General features: G+C 49.1%; 1 protein-coding gene across 7 annotated transcripts in view; it reads right to left on the bottom strand.

Moving 5' to 3' along the window:
- Positions 1–20,867, bottom strand: part of SLC8A1 (solute carrier family 8 member A1) — a 136,073-nt gene that overhangs the window by 101,367 nt on the left and 13,839 nt on the right. For 6 of the 7 annotated variants that reach the window (XM_064446585.1, XM_064446588.1, XM_064446589.1 and 3 more), the window contains exon 2: positions 4,251–6,086. In XM_064446585.1, the coding sequence (XP_064302655.1) occupies positions 4,251–6,086 (1,836 nt within the window). Of the gene's footprint in view, positions 1–4,250; positions 6,087–16,551; positions 16,636–20,867 lie in introns of those variants that run through there. The other variant, XM_064446587.1, reaches the window with a different exon arrangement.

Raw genomic sequence — 20,867 nt, 5'->3', positions numbered from 1 at the left:
AGTACCACTTGGTTTCCCCGCACCACAATCTATGTTTATTGACAATGATATTTTTAAAGGGCTCTTGGGAGGAAGGCTATGTGGTCTCTGGGGATTCTTTCCCTAAAAACTCAGAGGATTTAGCTGATGTTTGTGTCACTGATAGCATTTGGCTCCTAGACTTATGCTTCCTGAGAAATGCCAAAACTGCCTTGGACAAGTCAAATTCAATGGGCAGAGAGTGTCACTTCCTAAACCTGCAGCAGACACCTTTTATAAAACCAGCTAAACTATATATCATGAACAGCAAGATCTACTGACATAAGAGTCTCCATGCATTTACAGGTGCAACTGCATAGCTGAAATACCAGTTTAATCGGCTATCCCTATAATTGTATGTACCATCTTCCTCACTGATTTATTAATGCAGTAAAAACTTTTCTTTTGCGGGTGCAGATGCTGGCATCTGGAATGCAGATCGTAAGAGATCTCTAGTTGCAATGTTATCTCCAGAAAAACTACTATTTTTTGAGCATGAAAGAACACGCAGTTTTCATATAGCTTTGCAATCACATCTCTAAGAGGTGTCCCTACTGATGATTTGAGACAGCAAGAAGAGATCCCATCGGCTGGGGGAAGGATTGCTTCCTCCTCTAAGATAGGAGGATAATTATTTGGCATTTGGCATTTGGTCACGAGATAAAAATACACTGGCTAGTTGAACCAGTGACCTCTTCTATGATCACAATAGCTGTGGTAGATGGGTGGGCAGGAAGAGCCTGCAACTACACATCTTCTCCATGTTCTCATCAAGAAAGCTTTAATCATTAATGGAGGTGCAAGACAAGGCTGGAGTCACCTTGCTGAGAGTGGCCCCAGAGAGAAGGCTCTCCCTTATACTTTAAATCATAGCGCTCTGTCCTCCACCAATGTCTCAGAGCCCCAGGTACCCATGCAGCATCACTGAGAATGACCTTGCTGAGACCCAAGTTAGACACCTTTAGCTTTCCCACACAGCTTGGAACAATCTGTTGTGCAAACCCAGCTAACCCCTTTGCAAAACACATTTAAATTCTGTTTCTTTCACTTGCTAACACGCAACCATTGAACACACAAGCATCACTCCAAAAGGCTACCAGGCAGTGCTGGGATAAAATGTTCCATAGGAGAACCAACATCTTCTCCATTATATATCTTTTTTGGTAGCATTGGAATGAGGTCTTTGTTTAAATGCACAGGAGTGATATGGCTTCAGCAGTCACGCAGCTATTTTGTGTGCTCTGGGAAAGGGGACATTAACAGATTGCAAAATGGGAAAGTCTCTCTGGACGTTGCAAACAAACAACAAGTTACATAATTGGGTCTTTTGGGAACCAGAGGAAGGTCTCCAGAAGATCAGGGCCCTCCCAACATTTTCTAATTTTACTGGGACTTACCAGCAAGGCAGCTCTCTAATAATAGAGGCTTGTACACAGTTTTTCTTTCATCCTCGTGTCCCCCTGCACTGCCCTACCTTTGTTGTTAGTGCCCCAGAAAAACACATCTTACTTGATTTTATCAAGCCGATTGATACAGCTTAGAATGTCAGAGCTGAAGAGGTACTAAAGACCTTCAGAAAGGGGAGCAAAACCATCTCTCGGCTACCAGAGCATGGGAAAACCTGAAGTTTTAGAACTTTATTGAATCAAATGTGCTGGGGAATTGCACCATTATACATAGCTGTCATTTAGCTGAAGTACAGCATTAACAAGCAATGACATAGCAAACAGGCTTTAGCTCTACAATCTACATATTGTGCTAACACATCTTTATTCCCATTTGAGCAAATTCTTTAAAGGCAGGGTGCCTGAAAGCAGCACCTCAGCTTCAGGACCACACTGCCTTTTTGCTACAGGGCTGTACTAAACTTGTGCCCAGGCAAACACAGACCTTCAGGAAATCTTCTGCAAGTCAGATTGTACCCTCCAACACATGAACATGTACTATAGCAGCTAAGTTTCAGATTAATACCTACTGCCTTTCAGGAACATGAATAGATTGCAATTTGTAAAATCAGCTTCATCATTCTCCCAGAAAAATAAGGTAGGCACCTGTCCTCTCCCATCTGAATGGAGCAAGCCCCTTGCTCAACGTATGGCCCTGCAGTCGTCACCTCCTCCCACCCCATCCCCCAGGCCCTCATCTGTACCAGGCTGCGAACTCCTAAAGAGGTGCTTCCCATTCCGATTCCAGGGAGAGATAGTTTAAAGGCAATATAGATATCAAATGCCCTGGCATCTGCACAGAAAAAACACACTCAGGTTTCTAAGAAAGCTGTTTTCCCCTGATTCTTGTTTGCTGTGCACGTGCAGACAGCCAGTTAGAAAAGGAAGGAGGAGGCTTGCTGCTGTGGGGAGGGCACACTAGCAGGCCCCAGGGAGGCCAGGCAGCAGCTCCGACAGGATGTGGTCAGCCCCCTTCTAGCACACCCCTTGGTTACTGGGCTGTTGGCAAAAGTCAGCAGTGAACAGCTTGGTGGAGGAAAGGCCACCAGCAGAGGCAGTAGGCCCCTGTGCAAAGCCGGGGAGAAGGCACTGCTGTCCTGCTGCAAAACCCTGCATCACAGACTGAGCACCAACAGGCAGTGAAGACACAGGTGACATGTGTCTTTGATGAAGGACAGCACAGAGGTCCTGGCCAGCATGATGGATCCAAGACAAGGGGGAAGCCCAAGCCCCTCTGAGCACAGACACAGAGCCTGTGGCCATATGTTTGGAACCATGTAAACATGTCACATCACAGGGGAACTGACATCAAACATCAAAGTCTTCCTGCCAGTAGCCCAATTTTGCTAGTGCTGAGTGACCCGGTTAAAGTAAAGAGCCTTGGGGATATCCTTATAGCCTAGTTCATTGCATCTCTGCAGACAACTCCCAACTTCTCCCAGAATGGAAAAAAAAATATCAAATAACTGCATTCCTCTATACTACAACTGTCATTCAGGAGCCAAGAACAATGGCATATCGTGTGCTCTTGACGCTTGTGTGAGCAACATACATGTTCTGGCCCCCAGATTGCTGGAGCTGTTAAGTTCTTGCTCAGTTTTTCCTGAGAAGTCAAAGCACCAACTGGTCTAATACCCTGCCTGAGAACTACCAATCACTTTTTTCTTTCCCCCTACTTCAAGAAATTTTATTATTCCCCCATTTGCTTCATTCTCCCTGTGCACACAGAGCAGATACAAGTAACAGAACATAAGGCCTACTCTCAGCACTCATCACAGGTCTGTCTCAGCTCCTAAGAGACCAGTTGTATGCTATGCAACACCCAAGCCAACATTTAGGTCTCCCTTGACATAGCAGTGCCCTTTACCACTGAATGCTCCAAGTTCTACACAGTGGTTTTGTGCTATGAAGTCTACTGTTGGCAGGAACTGATCTGCAGACACAGACTTCACTGTAGGAAAAGCCTGAGGCTGGAACAACGCAACTCCCAACCTTTGCTCCTCCCAGAGCCCCAGCTAGGCAAGGAAAGGTCTTCATGACATACCCAAGGATAGATGTTTTCTACCATGAGTTACTGGGCTAATTAATATTCTCCATGTAATGTAATAAGGCTACTGTGCTAATAATTTTTCCACCATCCACCTAGGAGTACTCAGGAGTAGCCTCCAACAGCTTTCAGCCTCTTTTTTATTTGCAAGCAGCAAAATGTGGCTGCTGTTGCATCCTAACCATGAGGCTTCTCTGCATGACAATGCTTTTTTCAGGACATGCATTGGACAATGACACAGGCCTGCAGCCTTTAGAAGAGAAGGAGGTGAAGTGACCTTCACCAAAGCCCTGAACATCAGTGGAACAGGCTGTGGCCCAGTCCCAGATGACCTGACCCTCAACAGGCAAGGAGAAGTAGGTACCACAATTCATACACTCAGTTTAAGCAAGACAGGTCCTTGTGGCTGGGCAGTAACAGCCAGCTTGGTTTTGTTCTCTGCTCCACTGTAGAGCTGAGGCTATAGAGATCTGCTCAGTGCATGGGTATGGTGCAGGAGGCTGGGCTCACAAACCAGTCCCACCTTCCTGCTGCTGGAAGGGTGGAGTGCCCCTGAGCAGGTATCACTCTCTGGTCTGTTAGCAAGAGAGGAACACAGCATTTCAGGCTCCCTGAACCACATGAGGCCACTCATGGCTTACTGCAATTTGCTGGAACCCAAACATTTCCAGTGCAGGTCTGGAGCCATTTAATTTCAGGAGAACAAGAGACTGTAAGTGGCAAATAAATCCTTCACTTACACTATCTCATCATTCTGGAACTCCAGCTCCCCACAGGTGTCTTCAAAGTCTTCTCCTCCACCTTTTGCTGAACCTTCAATGGTTTTGTAGGGCACAATAACATTTCCTCGTGCACCAGAGGTTCGCAGCACTTTCACTTCCATGGTCCCCACACTTTCACTGACGTGCGTTACTGGCTCCTCAAAGGTGAAGATGCCAGCGTGGTCATCATCAAAGATGGTGACTGTGGCAGTAGATGGTGATCCCAGACAGGCAAGTGTTGAGACACGACTGGCCTCAAGAATGCCCTCATCTGATGCCTCAGTACTCACACGGACATTGCTGAGATGGACCAAGAAGTTCTCATCCTCCTCAAATATGTCATCGTCAATTATGCCAACTCGGATTTCCTTCTGGGTCTCTCCAGGCTTGAAGACCACTGTCCCTTCAGTGAACTCATAGTCAGAGCCAGCATTAGCTGTCCCATCCTCTGTCCGGAAGTCAACATATACCGTGTTGGTCAAGTCACCTCCCCGGCGAATGATGGTCAGGGCAACAGTGCCACAGTTCTCCAGACACTGATAGGTACCCTGCTCAAAGTAGAGCTTGCTGATGGGATCATTTTCTGCCACCTCACTATTGACCTCGTGCATGCTGACGGCTTTGCGGGCCTGGTCTGCAGCATGTCTCTTCAAGATATTGCCAGCTCCCGTCATGAGCCGAGTGGCCTGAATGCGGTAAAAGGCCCTGCTCTTCTGCTGCTGGCTCAGGACCTGGTAGTTAGCCAACTCTATAAGCTGTTCAATTTCCTTGTCGGGGTGCTTTTGTTTCAGCTCTTTCAGGATCCGAGCCATTTCCCTCCTGGCTTCCTCATCATCCTGGTCTTTCTCATCCACCTCCAACACCAATGTCCCATCCAAAAAGTTCTCCACATGAGAATTAGCAACCTTTCCATCCATCTCAATATCAGCTTTGGAGGAGGGCCGGTCACCCTCATGCTCAATGATCATGCCTCTCTGCTTGCCAGCTCGGTATTTCTTGTAGACATACTTGTAAAATAAAAGCCTCCTGTCAGCTATCCAGGCAAACACCACACAGATGGGGAAAAAGAAGAAGGTGAGCAAGCCTTCCCAAACCTCCACAATCCCAGGAGAAGACACAGATAAAATAATGTAAAGCCAAGTGTAGGCAAAGATGCTCCAGGCTGCTGTAACAAAAAACACTCGCAAGTGCTTGATCTTCCTTATCTCTCCATCTGGAACAACGTAAACACAGATCGCAATGATGACAAACATGTTAAACGCAGCACTCCCCACAATTGTGCTTGGCCCTAAGTCCCCTGCTGTGAAGCCATGGCCACACACTTCGATAACAGACAGGAGAATCTCAGGGGCAGACGAGCCCAAGGCCATCAGTGTGAGGTTGGAAACGGTCTCGTTCCAGATCCTCACCGTGGTTTTGCTGGTCTCGCCATTGGGCTTCTTGATGGTTATTTCCCGCTCTTGGGATGTAATGACTTCAATGGAGGACATGAAGCGGTCAGCTATGATAGATACTCCCAGGAACATGTACACCATTGCTACAAAATACACTGTTGCCCGAGCGATTTTGTCACCGAATGAGGGGTCTTGGGGTTCCCATATTGGTAAAATCACACCCTTTTTGCAGATGTATGAGCCAGTGCACTCCTCAGTGTCATTCACAGGCAATTCGCTGGGGCTTTCCGCATGTATGCCATCTGCATGGAACAGCAACACCAGCACAACACTCAGGATTTGGAAGCTCACTGGGAAGGGGCGTGGGTGAGTTGCTTGCGACATGGCCATTTCCACTGAACAGGTCTCAGATATCCTCAGCCTGCAGAGACAAAATGAAACATGCATTAAGTGAGGCCAACCAGAGATAACAGGTTTTCCTCTACACCATGTTTATTTCCCATCTTTCCCAAACATATAATCAAGCTATCCTGTTACTTAGGAAGACCCATCTAATGAGCCCATTTGTGTTATGATTACTGCAGTTTTCCATGTACTAATCATCTAGCTCTGTTATCTGAACAAGGACAGATTCATACGCTACCAGTGGGCTAGCACCTACCCCCTTTAGCTCCTATGATGTTTAATGCCCCTTTCTTTCTCTTCACAGAAAGTCTATTTGTTCAATTGCATTTTCTTATTTCTCAACTAATTAAAGCCCATCATTCTGCTTCACAGCTGGCAGAAGTGTTTCCCATTTCAAAATGATGGTACACTCTCTCACAGGAGTTCAGGGTAAGAGCAGGGAAATCTATTATCTCCCCATCATTTAAAAAAAATATTTTTACACTCGCCATTTTTAATCACTTTAAACTACACATTTCACAGCCTTTTCTTGCTCACAGTCCTCCCAAGCATCTACTCCACATCACAAATCAACATGAAGCCAGCTCAAGCCCTGGCAAAACCTTATCCTTAACAGTAACTTGGTCATACGGTGCACCAGAAGGGCAGTCTTTAATTAATGATTTTGGAACCATTCTTTCCACAGCGCATCACTTTGCACCTTCCCAAAACTGGAAAGAGCCCCATATGCATCCAAGACTGGCTCTCTCCGCATGCTTCAAGAGGAAACCTGTCCCTGCACTCTTTTCCCAGTAGGTCAGCTTCAATGGCTTCCCCTTCAAGGGCCTTTCTCACTCCATTGACATCAGTCATCAGGCATGACAGCAGTATTTGCCCCTGTCCTGCCCCAGGATTTTCCAGCAGTGTAGAGGAGCTGTTAAAGAGGTTTGCAGTTAGTTAACAGTGCATAAACTGACAGAGCAGATGCCTTTAAGTACATAGGGATGCTTAGTGCAAAAACCTGAGCATGCTCAGTGTTACAGTCTCAATTTTACTAGCCCATAAAAGCCAGATTCCTAGTTATTAAAGCTATATTTTCTCCTCAAGGAGAACCTTTGCCATACTACATTTCTCCACTCCAAGTTAATTTAATTGCATGGTACTTAAAAATGTTTCTATGAAGAGAGGAAAATGAGTACGTCAATACCTTTACTTTGCTGGAGAATACAGAAAGCTGAACTGGTTTTGCTCATTAAAAAACCACAATGCAGAAAGAAAAAAAAAAACAACCAACAAAAAACCCAGCTATGAAAGGCTTCCACTTCTAAGAGAAGGATGGTATTCCCAGCCCCACGCCAGAGGTGGGACACAAACAGGAGAACCAGTCAATGCCTCCTGAAGTCCAGCCTCCACAATGCCTGGCAGGTCTCACCCTGCCATTTGCCATCTGCCATCTGCCTGGTCTCCAGCAAACACAAGGCCAGGCCTGACAGCTGCAAAGCTGCATGCGCTGGGGGACACAGACCAACCCATCCACACTAAAGGCTGCATCCAGTGACAGTGTCCCACCTGTCACCTGGGCCCAGTCATAGCGAGCATGACCCAAGTAGGATGGCTAAGCACACTTTCCCTCTTCCTGCTGAAAGAGGGTTTGTTTCACAGCACAGCTGGGAACTAGGCTGGCTCTCCAGCCACACAACAGGCTACTTCTGCTGCATTGCTGACTGCAAAAGTACAGCCAGGTCTTATCCTCCCCAGTTCCAGGGGAGAAGCATCTACCCTCCCAGACAGGGACACATCAATGCCTCCTTGAAGAAAAACACCTGGTCACCACCACCCACCTCCTTATCCCCCACGACACAGAAATCACCCCTCCTCATTAGGGCAGGAGCATATTATGCAGGGACAGGGCTGTGTGCAAGTGAAGAACTGGCTGGAGGAAGCAATGGGTACCATCCTGCATTCACGTTGTCAGATCTGCTCCACAAAGAGACATTGTAATGATGGATCAAAGCCCTTTCCTTCATTTGCTTTTATTTAAGGATGGTGTGGTTGGATTATTGGTCTGGAAGAATAATACTGAGAATTTATCAAGACAGTTCTAAATAAATGCCATTTCTTCACCAGGTACTGTTGGTCTGCCTTCTCCCTTTTCCTCCCAATTTTCTAATTAAGAAAAGAAAAAGACACACAGAGCAGGAAGTGAGCAAGTCAGAAAGCTCAGTGATAACAACAGATAAAATGAACAAGAAAAAGCAAGTCTTCTGTATGAAGACAGATTTAAAAGAAAGGACTTGTTTGGTTTGGAAATTCTGCTAATGCTACAAAAAGCTCTTACTGCTGGAGTCAGAAGCCCTGCACATTGCTCTCCTGATCACAGTCCCTCGGTACCTTCTGCTTCCCAGAAGGCAGGCTACAGCCACCACTTACAAATCTGAAGTAAGAAATTGAAAACATGATGTTTGTAAAGAGTACCTTGTTGCAGGCCATTTGGCAGATAGCTAAGTTGAAACAGATGTGCATTCATGGTCATTGAAGTTTAGCTGAAGCATGAATTAGCCACCCAACATCTGTAGGCCTGTGTTTCACACTGCTCCAAACCAAGTCTCGGAGACATTTGATAAAGGGGTTGTCAAAACACAGGCTGACTTGGTATCTACTCTTTTTATCCCAGATAGCTCCTAAGTGTAGTTTTGGTGTTCTTTTTATTTATGTAGGCTTAAAAAAACATTATTGTAGGCATAAAATATTAGTCAGCTGCATGGTTCTTCACCCTCTCTTTCTAAAGGTTAGTAGTTTTAACAGAAAACTTTAGAGCATCCACCTGCCCTTGTTCAGCTAATTTTCTCCCTGTGGCAAATCATATTCTTGCACATGTACAATTATTCAGAGCAACCAGGCATTGTGAAATCCCCTTGGCAAGAAGAGGAAACAGATGGTTCTAGAGAAAATATTATGCTTTGGGTCACTGATTTAGGTCATAAAGAATAGAAGAGTCCCATCACATTTTGGACCAACTCTACAGTCTTAAAAGGATTTGAGCACTGGAAGTCTCAGCCAGAAAAAAGACACCCACTGAATTAAATTAATAAGTCACTTGAACTTTATTTGCCATGTTCTTCCCTTTCAAACATTCTAACATAAGTTGGTTTGGGTTTGTTGTTTTGTTTGGTTTGTTTTTTTAAACCAAGTCCTATATTATGTTAAATGGGAGGAAAAAAGGCCTAGAGGATTGCATCTGAGCAATCCATCTTCCTGGCCTTCCCATCAAGCTCTGCATGTAGAACAACATGTTTTCCCTCAGACAGCAGGAGGTAAGAAACATGGAACTTTCCTGGATTGTTCAGTTGGGTGGGGAAAGGCTGGAGCTTTGGAAGAAAAACCCACCAGCCTTGACAACGTGCCAGGACCCTTCTTTGAGAGACAACAGCATCCCCCAACTTCATGCTGGACTTTGTCCAGCATTTTGTGATGTGGTCATCAAGCAAGGTTCACATACCCTCACCAGCTTTCCTACTTGAACCAATAACACCAGCCTCAGGAATTATGGAGGGCTAGAAAATGCTTGGCCACAATGTGCTGGTTACACACACGCAGTCAGAGCCCAACACTCAAAATATCTCTGAGAAGCAGCTGCTATAAAATTAGCAGCATTTCTTTATTTGTACAATCCAAAATAAACAGCTTGGTCCCCAGAGACCCTCCTACTCTGCATTTGCATAGGGTCCCGGCCCATGGTCAGCAAACTGCTGCAGGCGCAGTGGTAGGAATATTCCCAGAAAAATCATTCATATTATTCTCTAATGAGAAGCAAGGCCACCAGAACTCCAGCCCTCCCTCCAAACCCAGCTTTGTTAGCTTTTCATTAAGGTGTCTCAATTGCATTTCCCATCTCGGCCATCAACAATAAAAGCAAATGCGGTAGCTGATTCACAGCATGCCAGGCTAGCAGCCCTGGCAAACTGTTCCTGCTGCGGTGCTCGTTGCTTGGGCATCACTCCTGCAATGCCTCTCAGGTCAGATTTATCATGGCAACGCTGGGCAGGGGCACAATCTGCTCTTGGGCTTGGTGCTGGCCATACGTGTCTGGTGAAGAGCCCCAAACCACCACCCCAGGCCAGCATAACCCTGCTCATAAGCACTACCCCATGCCCAGGGGCAGCACCCAGAACCCTTTTTACCACCAAGGGAGCAGAGCTGTCCTGGGACTGCCTGGAACCATCTGCCTGAAAGCTTTCAGGTAGAGCTGGAACTAACCAGAGGAGCCAGATCCCAGCTTGTGCTCTCCTGAAGTCACAGCTGTGCCACTTCCCTTTGTGGACAAGCTCCCCCAGGGTACTAGCAGTTGGTTTTGCACAGTCATGGAGGAAAGCCTGTAAGAGACTGCATGGTCCCTTCGAGGCAAGCTCCGTTCAGATGCAGCTCCCAGCCAAGGGATGTTGGTCCAGCCTTTATTCCGACCCTTGGTTTTGTGAAACACCAGGAGGTCAGTTGTTGCCCAGAGCAGGGCTAGAAGGGTTGCAGAGATATTTGCCTCCCTGCTGGACATGGGAGCTCTAGGTTTTACACATTGGTGGGAGAGAGCTCCTGCTGCCAGCTTGTGCTCTAGCTCCCCATCTCAGGAGCTGCCAGATGGGGAGAAAACAGCCTTTTAGACCCTGCTCTGACCTTTCCCTGGCAGCAACACTCCTTCAGGCTGGCTGTTTGCTGCATGCAAAGTGAGCCTGAAAGCTGCTCTGCTTTTCAACAAGGCACAGTTTTTGCTTTGCAGCAGCCTCCCGAAAGTCCCATCTCCATTTGGGCACTTCACCCTAGAAATAACCACTGTAAGGCCCTTCCTGTTATTTTCCTACACCATGGTATCACACACAGGTTTATGACCACCTGCAACAAGCTGTTAGCACCATTATTTTTCAGAGTACTGAAAAAACACTACTAGCCCAGACACTTTCATTATAGAAGAAGGATTGAGCAAGGAAGTGGCCTGTGCTCACAAGGAATGAATGGCCACACAAAGAGAGAGTGAGAGACTTTCCATGGGGATTTTTTTTCCCAGTGTTCAACAGAAAACCTGTACAGAGCAGCTGTAACACAGCAACGTTCACACCATTACAGCTACCACCAATGCTACCTGATATATCCTAACCCATTGTGACATCAGCTTCATAATAAACAATTACTGTGAATTTACTGACAGCTTGTGTGGGAGAGAGTGTCCCCACAGCCACGTCACTGGTGTACAGGAGGTGGGAGCAGCAGCCTCGCCCCACAGGGTGACCGGTCACTTGCTGGAGGGTAGTAGGAAGTTTGCTCTTCATATGAGTGGCTGCTTTTTGACATGTTGTGGGGACACAACCAGGAGCATGTTGCAACACCACGGGGACTCCCAGCCAGCACTTTCCCATCCCATCTAGTCAGAGCTAGACAGAGAGGAGCTTTTCCTAGTGATAGTGCACTGCTGCAGGGAGACAGGGAAGGCAGCTCAAACCCCCCTTTGCTGGTGTCAGGGGTAGGAGAACAATAGTCACTCTTCAGCCAGAGGGGCCAAAAACTTTGACTAAGAAGCTGGTAGCTACTGCAAGTGACAGGTAGCCTGCAAGCTAGAGAAACAGAGCCTCAAAGCAAGCCAGCTACTCACTCCCCTGCCAGTGAACTTGGTGAAAAGACAGCAACCCCCAAAAAGGCCCCAAGTGAGAGGACAGGCTCTCCTAGCCAAAAAGTGCCCACCCACCTCCCCCCCCCAGCAAAAATGGCTGTTTGAAGTTATGTGCCTTAAGCTCCTACCCCAGGGTCAGACCTGAAGTCTCCAAGTTACAGCACCCCTTCCTCAGTTTCTCTTGCAGGAGAGCAGCAGTTAAGAGTTTACTGCAAGCAATAACCAGCCTTCCCTGGGGAAAGTGCTGCATACCTCACCTCCATGGTAGGACTCATACCCACCATCCCATCTCTGGAGGGCTAGCAAACATCTCCTCTCCTGCTGACCCTTCCTGGCCATGCTGAAGCCTGTACACCTGTGCCTTACTGAAAGCAGCAATCTGCTTCACAGCAGGGCAGCTTGAGCAAAGCCTGTACTGAGAAAAGACATGACTGTAGGGAAAAAAAAAAAGCTCAAACAAATTGTCTGGTCTCTGACCATCCATCAGGAAATCAGCCAACAGCCTAGGTCTAGCTTCCTACAGCTGAGGGACACAAAACAGATGCCAACAGCCCTGCAAGGTACAGGGTGCTTGGAGATTTGTTTAGGCAGCCACAGGCTCTGCTGGCTTTGCTTCTGATCTTGACGCTGACCCACAGCTGACACAGGGCTTTGGTAAAAAGTAGCTCCTGACAGCTGTGTTTTTTACCCATCAAAGCAGGAAAAGGACCCTACTGCCACACTGGCTGTATATCCGGACCTGCGGAGGAAAGCCGCTATGTCCAAATACCATGTTGCCACTCAGGGCTGTAGAGTGTGATGGCACTTTAAACACAGCTTGGAAAACCCTTCGCTTACAGCCCTGCTTCAGCTCTGCCTAGCTCCTTCTCCCTTCCACCCAGGTCTGCCACTCCAAAACAGGCACAGCCTGTTGGCATCCCCTGCCCATGACCCTCCAGATCTCCACATCAGGAAAATGATTTCCAGGCTATCAGCATCCTGATTGCATCAGTACAAAAAACCATCAAAACCTTTCCAAATATAGTCAGAGGCACAAGCCCTCCATGAAGCCTATCAAGTAAAATACACATCAGGCCACCCTGTTTCTTGTAAAGGACACTAAAAAGTTAGAACAATTATCAGTCTGCCACTGATTTTTCCAAGTATCCTATCTCTTCAATGAAGCATCCAATCTCCTCCCACAATCTCCCCAGCAACTTTCCAAAATAAACAGATAAATAGAGAAAATGAAACATCCCCGATATAAAATTTCAGCCAGATTGGGTGAATTTGGGGGCAGCTTGTAGAGACTGAGCTTGAAAGTGTTTGTCAGGGAGATTCCAGCCTTGCTTTTTAATGCACAGAGACCAAGTGGCAAGTCGCCCTGTTCCTCCATGATTCAAGACCTCAGCAAGGAAAATGCCAGGAAATGAGAAGCAAGGGACAAATACTACATTTCTTTTTTTTGTTTTGTTTTGTTTTTGTTTTTCCATCTCCCCTCCTACTTGCTGCTGTTTCCAGACCATTTCTCTATCCCTACCACCTGCTTTTGGTCTCCTCTTTATCACGCAGCATCAGGCTTTTCCGCACTATTCCTCCTGGGTTGTTAATGTCTTCATCTGCCTGTGGATCTCACTCGCTGGGAGAAGAAGGGGCAGCACGTCACCTCCCTGTACTCTATGTCTCCCTCTGTAAAAAGGGAAGAACACCTCCCATGAGTGTTGGGAGAATAAACCACTACTAATAAGCCTGAGGCTCCTGGGCAGCCCAGTGAGGAATCATCTGCCCAGAGATGCCCCATAGGGGCCAGGAGAGAGGAATTAGCAGGCCTGTCGCTTTCGTCTGTGTGCCTGTCTCCACTCTTCCCTCTGGGCCCATTTTTGCACTGGGTTTGTAGCTGTGCAGCGGGATGCTTTCCTGGGCTCTGGGGGAGGAAGCAGCAGAAAGCTTCAAGGGAGCAGAGACAAATCCCCAGCCCCAGATCCCTGCACCCATCTGGGGGACAAGAGGTGGGAGATGTCCCTGGGAATGTGTGTGGGGAAATGCTGAGGCGAATGCAGGTTGTGGCCCTGGGCAATTTGGACATGGTCCTAGACAGGAGCTGGGCAGGTTAGTTTGGGCTGGAGGCCCACCCTGGCACACTCTGTCCATCAGTTAGGTGCCTAGCCCTGGCTGATGAAGGGTGGTAGCACCTCCCAGGGGAGCAGCTGTCCAGAGCTACAGCTTTGGCACTGCTGACTCTAGAGGGAGGCGAACACTAGTGCCAAGCAGATGCCCAGTTTTTAGACCATCAGATCTCAGGAAAGTGAGTCTAAGCCCAGGTACGTGCCAGGCCTTGGTCTCAAAAGCGAGGTTAACTACCCCTCCCTCCTCCCCAGTCTCCCCTGCCTTCTGTCTCCCCAGGAGTTCTTTGCAGCAGCAAATCTCACTTCTATTTGCAGCCAGGTTTCCTTAGGAAGCCAGGCATATGAAATCACAGTTTCTACGTCTGTCTGTCTGTTCACATCACTCCTCTCCTCCCAGTTTCAGCTAAAATCACCAGAGGGATAGTTAGCAGAGAAAGCCAAATTCCTACAAGCTTCTTGAAAATAGCTGGAGAGATACCACTCATGCTTTTGGCAAGGGAAAGACCAGCCAGTGAACTCAGCCCATAATGGATGTCAGAGTCCTGAAGACACAGCACCCTGAGCACCCTGCATTAGACCCAGGTGCAGCCAGGATTTGCACAGCTGTGGACACTAATATCCACGAGCTGGGAGCACATGCAGATTATGGCACCCTGAGCCTGAACAGAGCTCCAGGTTATTCAATGTACTGGTCACAAGGAGGGCCATTTGTGTTGTCTATGACCAACCTGTTGATTGGTTGTCCAGTGATGCTCATGGCTTGGGGAACACTGGGCTTTATTATAGGATCCAAGTTTCATTAAGATGCTGGAGAACAGTGGCTTTTCCCTGGTAAGCCAGCAGGACTGCATCCCCCCAAAACCAGCAGAAAATCAAATTCTGTCCTAGATGCAATGCCCGAAAATTGCAACCCTGGCAGCTGTGAGCAGATTGGGACACTACCAAAGGCCCAAACAGGCAGAGGAATAGCCGTACTGATATGGCATCATGCAAGGTGCTGTGGAGACTCCCAAGAGCAAGGATGTGAGCCAAATTCATGCTGTGCCGTGTACAGCAGTGCCAGGAGAGGAAACTAAGTGCAGCCTGGGCAGCTGCAGGACAGTGAATATTTAAGTCTCAGGAGCAATTCACAGCCAAAAGATCACAAAAAGCTTAGTGAAAGTGGGGGAGAGAGAAGCAAGCAAAGTTTCATCAGATTAAAACTGTGCTCCTTGGTGTTGGCATTCAGGGATGCTAGGCATAAAGAGTACATCCAGTCTCCTCAAATATCTTGAACACAAACCCTGGTACAGAGGAAGCTTTGAGCAACGCAGCTCCCCAGCACTGGCTTAAGAGTTGTTTATGCCTCCAGAGAAACGGGGCTGGTGGGATATAAGAGGAGTCAAGCAATACATCAACTTTGCTGGGGAGACGGCGCGGGGGGTTCATGGCTTGGCTGGTAGGTTATGGTTCTAGAAATGCTAGATTATTTCCCTATTTGGGCTAAATGCCTCTGCTGGAAAAGGGGCAAAGCTGCTATTGAAGAACCAATCGGAAGGAAAAGGGGAGAAAGAAACATTTATCAGATGCACCCAAGGGAACACAAATGCCTTTCTTTGGGGATGTCCACTGCCCCAGCCAAAGCCATACAGCACAGCTTTTTTCCCTGGCCGCCATCATCACATCAACGTGCAAGTGTTCCAGCTTCCTTTTTCTGAATAAAAGTGCACCTCTTCTCTTCGTGGTGGTGAGAAAAAACCCATGAACACCTACGCAGGTGTCGGGAGAGTGCACAGAGAACCCCAGCCTCTGTCAGACCCCATTTCCATTGCCTGACTTGTGGATTTCCAACATCTGGGACTGGAGGAACAGTTTCCTGTGAAGCGCAAGCAAAGAGGAACCCTGAAATCAAACACTCGCACCCACACGCCTGTGACCTTGTGGTTTTACTACAGCTTTCATTTTTAGACTCCAGTTCTCCCTAGTGCTTGCTGCATTTCTACAACATTTTGGCAGTTTGCTTTTGCCCTGGAGACAGAGCTGAGTGTGGGGTTGTTTAGCATGGCTCGGCGGGGGGGCGGGGGGGGGAAGCAACAAAGCTACGATTAAAGAATTAAACTCGAGATGACGGAAGAGCCCCAGCCATGCTTCCACCTAGACAAAGCCTACGTGATGAGCGCTGCTTAATGCCAGCCCTTAATAACACACGCCAGTAAAGATGAAAAAGGGAATTTCACCGTGGCTGCAGGTGCCTCCCACCACTCACCTCGGAAACCGTTTCAAGGCAGAAATCCCCGGGGCCGGAGGAAATGCAGCCCTGCCTGGAGGCACGAACACCCCCGCCGCCGCGCACGGAGGAAGATGCCCGTAAGCCCCACGGGGGGGGCTGTTTGGTCCAGCTCCCTCCCCGGCCCCACCTGCCCAGCAAAGCCCAGCCTTTGGGATAGGGAGAAGGCAACCCCCCGCCGCGCCTCCCGTCGCGACATGTCGCGATTGGTCAGAGGGGGAGGGGGGCGAGCCCCATCGCCTGCCTAAAGGTGCCGTGGCTGGGTTGCAAAAAGCATTCCCGGGGCGGGGGGTGGGGAGCATCCTACCCCCACCTCCCCATCGGCTCCCACATGGCCTCGCGACCCCCATCCCGCCTCCCCCACCGCCCCCCGGCACTGGGGACCCCGGTGTAGAACCCAGTGTCGGGGGGCGAGGGACTGGCCGCGCTAGGCAGGGCGGGGGTCGGGGCGGGGGCCGGGCGGTCGCGGTCCTACCTGGCGGGGGGCAGGAGCGGGCGCCGCCGGGGCCGGCTCAGCAGCGGCGGGGCATCGCGGCGAGGCGCGGGGCGGGCGGCGGAGCCCCGGTGCGCGGCTGCGGCGGCGGGCGGCAGGGAGGGCGGGAGGGAGGGAGGGCGGGAGGGATGGAGGGATGGATGGAGGGAGCGCGCACACACACACACACGCGCACACACACGCACGCACACACACACGCAGCGCCCCGGGGATGCGCTCAGCCGGCCCGCCCCGCAGGCAGCCTCCCCTTCATCCGCATCCCTCCGCGGCGCTGCGCGGGCAGGGAGACACCCGCCGTCCCTCCTCCGCGGTGGCAGCTTCAGCTTTCCTCCTCCTGCTGGAAATATTTCCCGATTTCCTCCTCGGAGCGAGGGACTTTGAAAGGCAGGGCTGGTTGCGGACCCACCCCCAGCAGCCCTGCCCGCCCTGCCTGGGGCAGCCCCCAGCCCTGTCCTGCTCTGCCTGACCTCAGCCCTGCCTTGCCCTGCTCTGCCTGACCCCAGCCCTGCCCTGCCCTGCCTGGGACGGTCCCCGTCCGTGCTCTGCTTGCCCCCAGCCCTGTCCGCCTTGCCCGCCCTGCCCGTTCAGCTGTCCGGCTCCTGCCCGCCGTGGCCCGTCGCATCCCGCCGCCCGCCCTGCAGCCTGCCAGGGCAAGCCCGACCCCATTTGCACCCTGCAGGAGCGAGGGAGCCCAGGGAGAGATGGCGAGAAGGGGGCAGGAGTGGGGGATGGTGCGAGGAGTGCCTTGCTGTGCCTGTCACCGTGCCCCACAGTGTTGCCCATGCAAGGGGCCCTGGGTTGAGGTTCACTACCCTCTCACACTACCAATGCTGTGGTGTCTGCAGAGGACAGCAGGGACCATGGGGTGAGAGGCAAGGGGCATATTGGTCATCTAGGGTCCTCCTGGGAATTGTCCCCACATCTGGTTGTGTCCAGCTCAGCCCCTGAGCCCACAGAGCTCCCCACGGGAGGGTCATCGGGGTTGGCGTGGCCCTGCAGGAAGGCAGAAGCCCTGCACAGGATGACTTGCTGCACCTCAAGCTGGCCCAAGTGTCCTTCCTGTGGGCAATTCCCCTTTCACCATGCCTGAACAACTCCTCCACCCTTCACTGGCTCCAGCAAGGAGCAGATGAACCCATTGTCCCACCCTCCAGGCAAAACTCTGTGGCTTTAGGAACTTAAAATAGGACCAAAGCTAATAACTCACACAGTGGTAGTTGCCAGTACCCAGCGACCTTGAGTAGCCCTCTACACCCAGATTCTCAGGTGCAATAAGAACCATGGAGAAGCAGAGCCATTATTCTTCCTTCTCCCTCTTATCTTGTTGGTGGTGCCTGTAATTTTTGTCACCACTGACAAGACAGCAACCCAGAATTTTACCTTTGGATTTAATTTGTGCTTTGCATTCTTTCTTTCCTTTTCTTTTTTTTTTTTTTAAAGATTTTTGCATCACCACATCCTTGAGCAGAGATGGAAAACTAAATTTCCCTGCTCAAGATGAGGTGTAAGACATGTACAATGTCACAAATCTCCTTTGTAAAGCACTTCATGATGAACTGATCAACCAACAAACCAACTACTTGTTATTAGTGTTGCATCTGTTACTGATATTATTTAGTTTTGATCTCACTTTAAGAATTTATTGCCCGCATATGGGATTAAAGGCATTTCCAAATAAGAATTTGGTTTAGAAAAAACCATGGGTTTGTGTCCAGTAGCTAAATCTGATTGTCTGTCTCACCTCTTTTGATTTAAAACTCATCAGAAGAGGGATAAGGTTGCATCTGGCCATGTGCAGTACTTCGAGGGGACTCAGTCCTCCCAGCAGGGCCATTGATATAAAATGAGCACAACTAAATGTGTACAGCATGCACAGTGCTGTACTCTGATCAGGACCTGTGCAGAGCTGTGGATGTGTATCAGTGGTGTTTGGTTTGGCAGTGGCTGTAGGACGCAAGGTGCTGCACAAGCTAGCATGGCAAAAGGATAGTGCGAGCAGAAAAAGTTGGCATGGTTGCAGCGAACACAATCCCTGCTGTTGCTTTTCACCCTGCACACTGAAATCTAATAATTGCAACAGTAAGCAGTGGAACTCAGATTTTAATTAGCTGTCAGCCATGAAGTTCTCCCTAAAGCTCCCTGTTTCCCTCAGTTAAGTTGCTGACCTACTTCCCCGCTCTTTCACTGCATATGGTACACAACTCCTCTGGAACACCAAGACATTAACTCTGCTAATGGGAATCCACTGGTAAGCTGCTCTCTGAAGAGCCAGGCACGTTCCCAGTTCCTTTCTGTGCAGCTTGCAGTGTGTGTTCCGGTCTCCCAGTGCCTCCTGCTGAGACCCTCAGAAAGGTTGCTTCAGCTGAGGGATTTCTGTGACATTTGGGGGGAGCTGAAGAAAACAAGAGTTTGTCAGTATTTGTGGTGATGTTCATTAGTCCATGCAAATGAAGTCTTTGTATCATCCAGCCTTAATGGTACTGGAACAGAAAAGGTGAAGCCGAGATGCTGCATTATCCTATCTGCTTTCATCTGCTTGAAAAGTGACTGGTTAGGAGGCATAGGAGACTGGGAGACTGGGAGAAGATCTCCCCCATTTCCCAGTCACTCACACACCCATTTCCAGGCACATTCAGACCATCTTTCACAGTCTCCAAGAGAAAAGTGGAGTTGGGCTCTGAAAGAATGAGTGGAAGTCAGGGAGTAGGGGAGACAGTGAGCCAAAACGATGAGAGATGACACTGTGTTATAGGACTGCTCCGCACTGCAGTGGCTATGGTTCATACAGCTTTTTCTCAGCCAAGCTGGCTGAAGTGGTAGCTGTAACAGCATAGAGCTCTGCATGGGCTGTGAAATCTGCTGGACAAGCTGAGCAAATGCTCCTATGTTCTGCCTGGTGCTCCAGGCAAAAATGCAACAAGACTGCTCGTGTCCTGACACAGCAAGTTTGTCATGGTGTGGGCACATCCATGTTTCATCATGATTGCAGCCTGGGCTGTGCTGGGAGAAGTAGCGGTTTGCTCCAGCTACCTTTCCTTCCCTGTCTCTCTTTGCAGTCATGCAAGTGAACACCTACCATTGTGAATGCTAATTAGTAGTCTCAAAAGCATGGAGATTTTCATGTCAATGCTAACGAATGGTTGATTCACTCATTCATTCATGCACACCCACAGCTCTCTCCGACAGCAGCCTGCATCTCTCTGCAGTTGCTGGAGGAGGTTTCCAGGTATTGGCTACATATGCAGAGCAGAAAGACAATTTCTCCCTGCAAAGAATGGGGTTAGTGGATTGTGGAGTCTCGAGCACAGGATGGAATGGTGCAGGCCAATTCTCTGCTCAGTGCCTTGTGAAAAAAAGACATCTGTACTCCTGCACATTTTAGAGGAGGGGAACACAAACCCTCAGGTATTTCTTGCTTGAAAAATTCCTGCCTCATATTCCCTGTGAAAGAGAAAAGTGCTCAGGGCAAGGTCAGTCTTCAGCTCAGCCACAGCATGCTCACCTCTGAGTAGCTGTCTTACCACCCTTTCTTGGCCCTGTCTGGAACATCTCCTCAATGGGGTGCTTTGGTCTCTGCTCCATCTTTTGTGAGGTCAGACAATGCTGGAGGATAACCATTGAGTCTTCATTAGTTATTTATCTCTGGTGGTGGCTTTCCTTGAGTCCCTCTGGAGATGCTAGAGAGATACTGCAGGAGCAGATGGGATGTCACCTCTGGCTTGCCATCCATCTGTCTTCGCTCCTCACTGCAGGAGACTTGAGCGTGTGCCCACTGAACCTTCTCTGGCTCTTCTCTGCATGTTCTTGGCAGAGACTTGGAGATCCCTGAGAGGGGTGTTTCTAAAAAAAAATGCTCAGAAGCATAGTTTCCAGCAGTTTGAGCATACATTTTCACTGTCACCTTCAAACCTGCCATTGCTGTTAAGAGGATAAATCAGGCATTTAGAAATGTGGCAGATGGAGTGGGACACAGCAGTGAATAGGAAGGGAAATTCTGTGTGCTGGACATCATACACTTCTTTTTGAGCTCTCCAGGCAGTGTCTTCTTAGCTGTTTCCAAGTGGCTGGTACAGTCCAAATCCTGATGATCCAATGGAGGTCTGAGCACATGACAGCTGGCGATCAGCCAGCCAGAGATCTTGGATACGGAAGGTGTCTTCTACCCCTGGAAAACTGTGAGTAAAGACTATACCCCAGGGAGAAGACAGTGTTCAATAGGGTGTTTTGGCATGCCTGTAAAAAATTGGCAGCATACAGTTTGCTCTCACTGCAATGCTTTGTAAGCCTGCAGAAGTAAC

This window comes from Phalacrocorax carbo, chromosome 3 (assembly GCF_963921805.1).
Source record: "Phalacrocorax carbo chromosome 3, bPhaCar2.1, whole genome shotgun sequence".
Classification (NCBI taxonomy): Eukaryota; Metazoa; Chordata; class Aves; order Suliformes; family Phalacrocoracidae; genus Phalacrocorax; species Phalacrocorax carbo.
The sequence above is the reverse complement of the archived record's forward strand: the minus strand, read 5'-3'. Positions and strand labels throughout refer to the sequence as shown.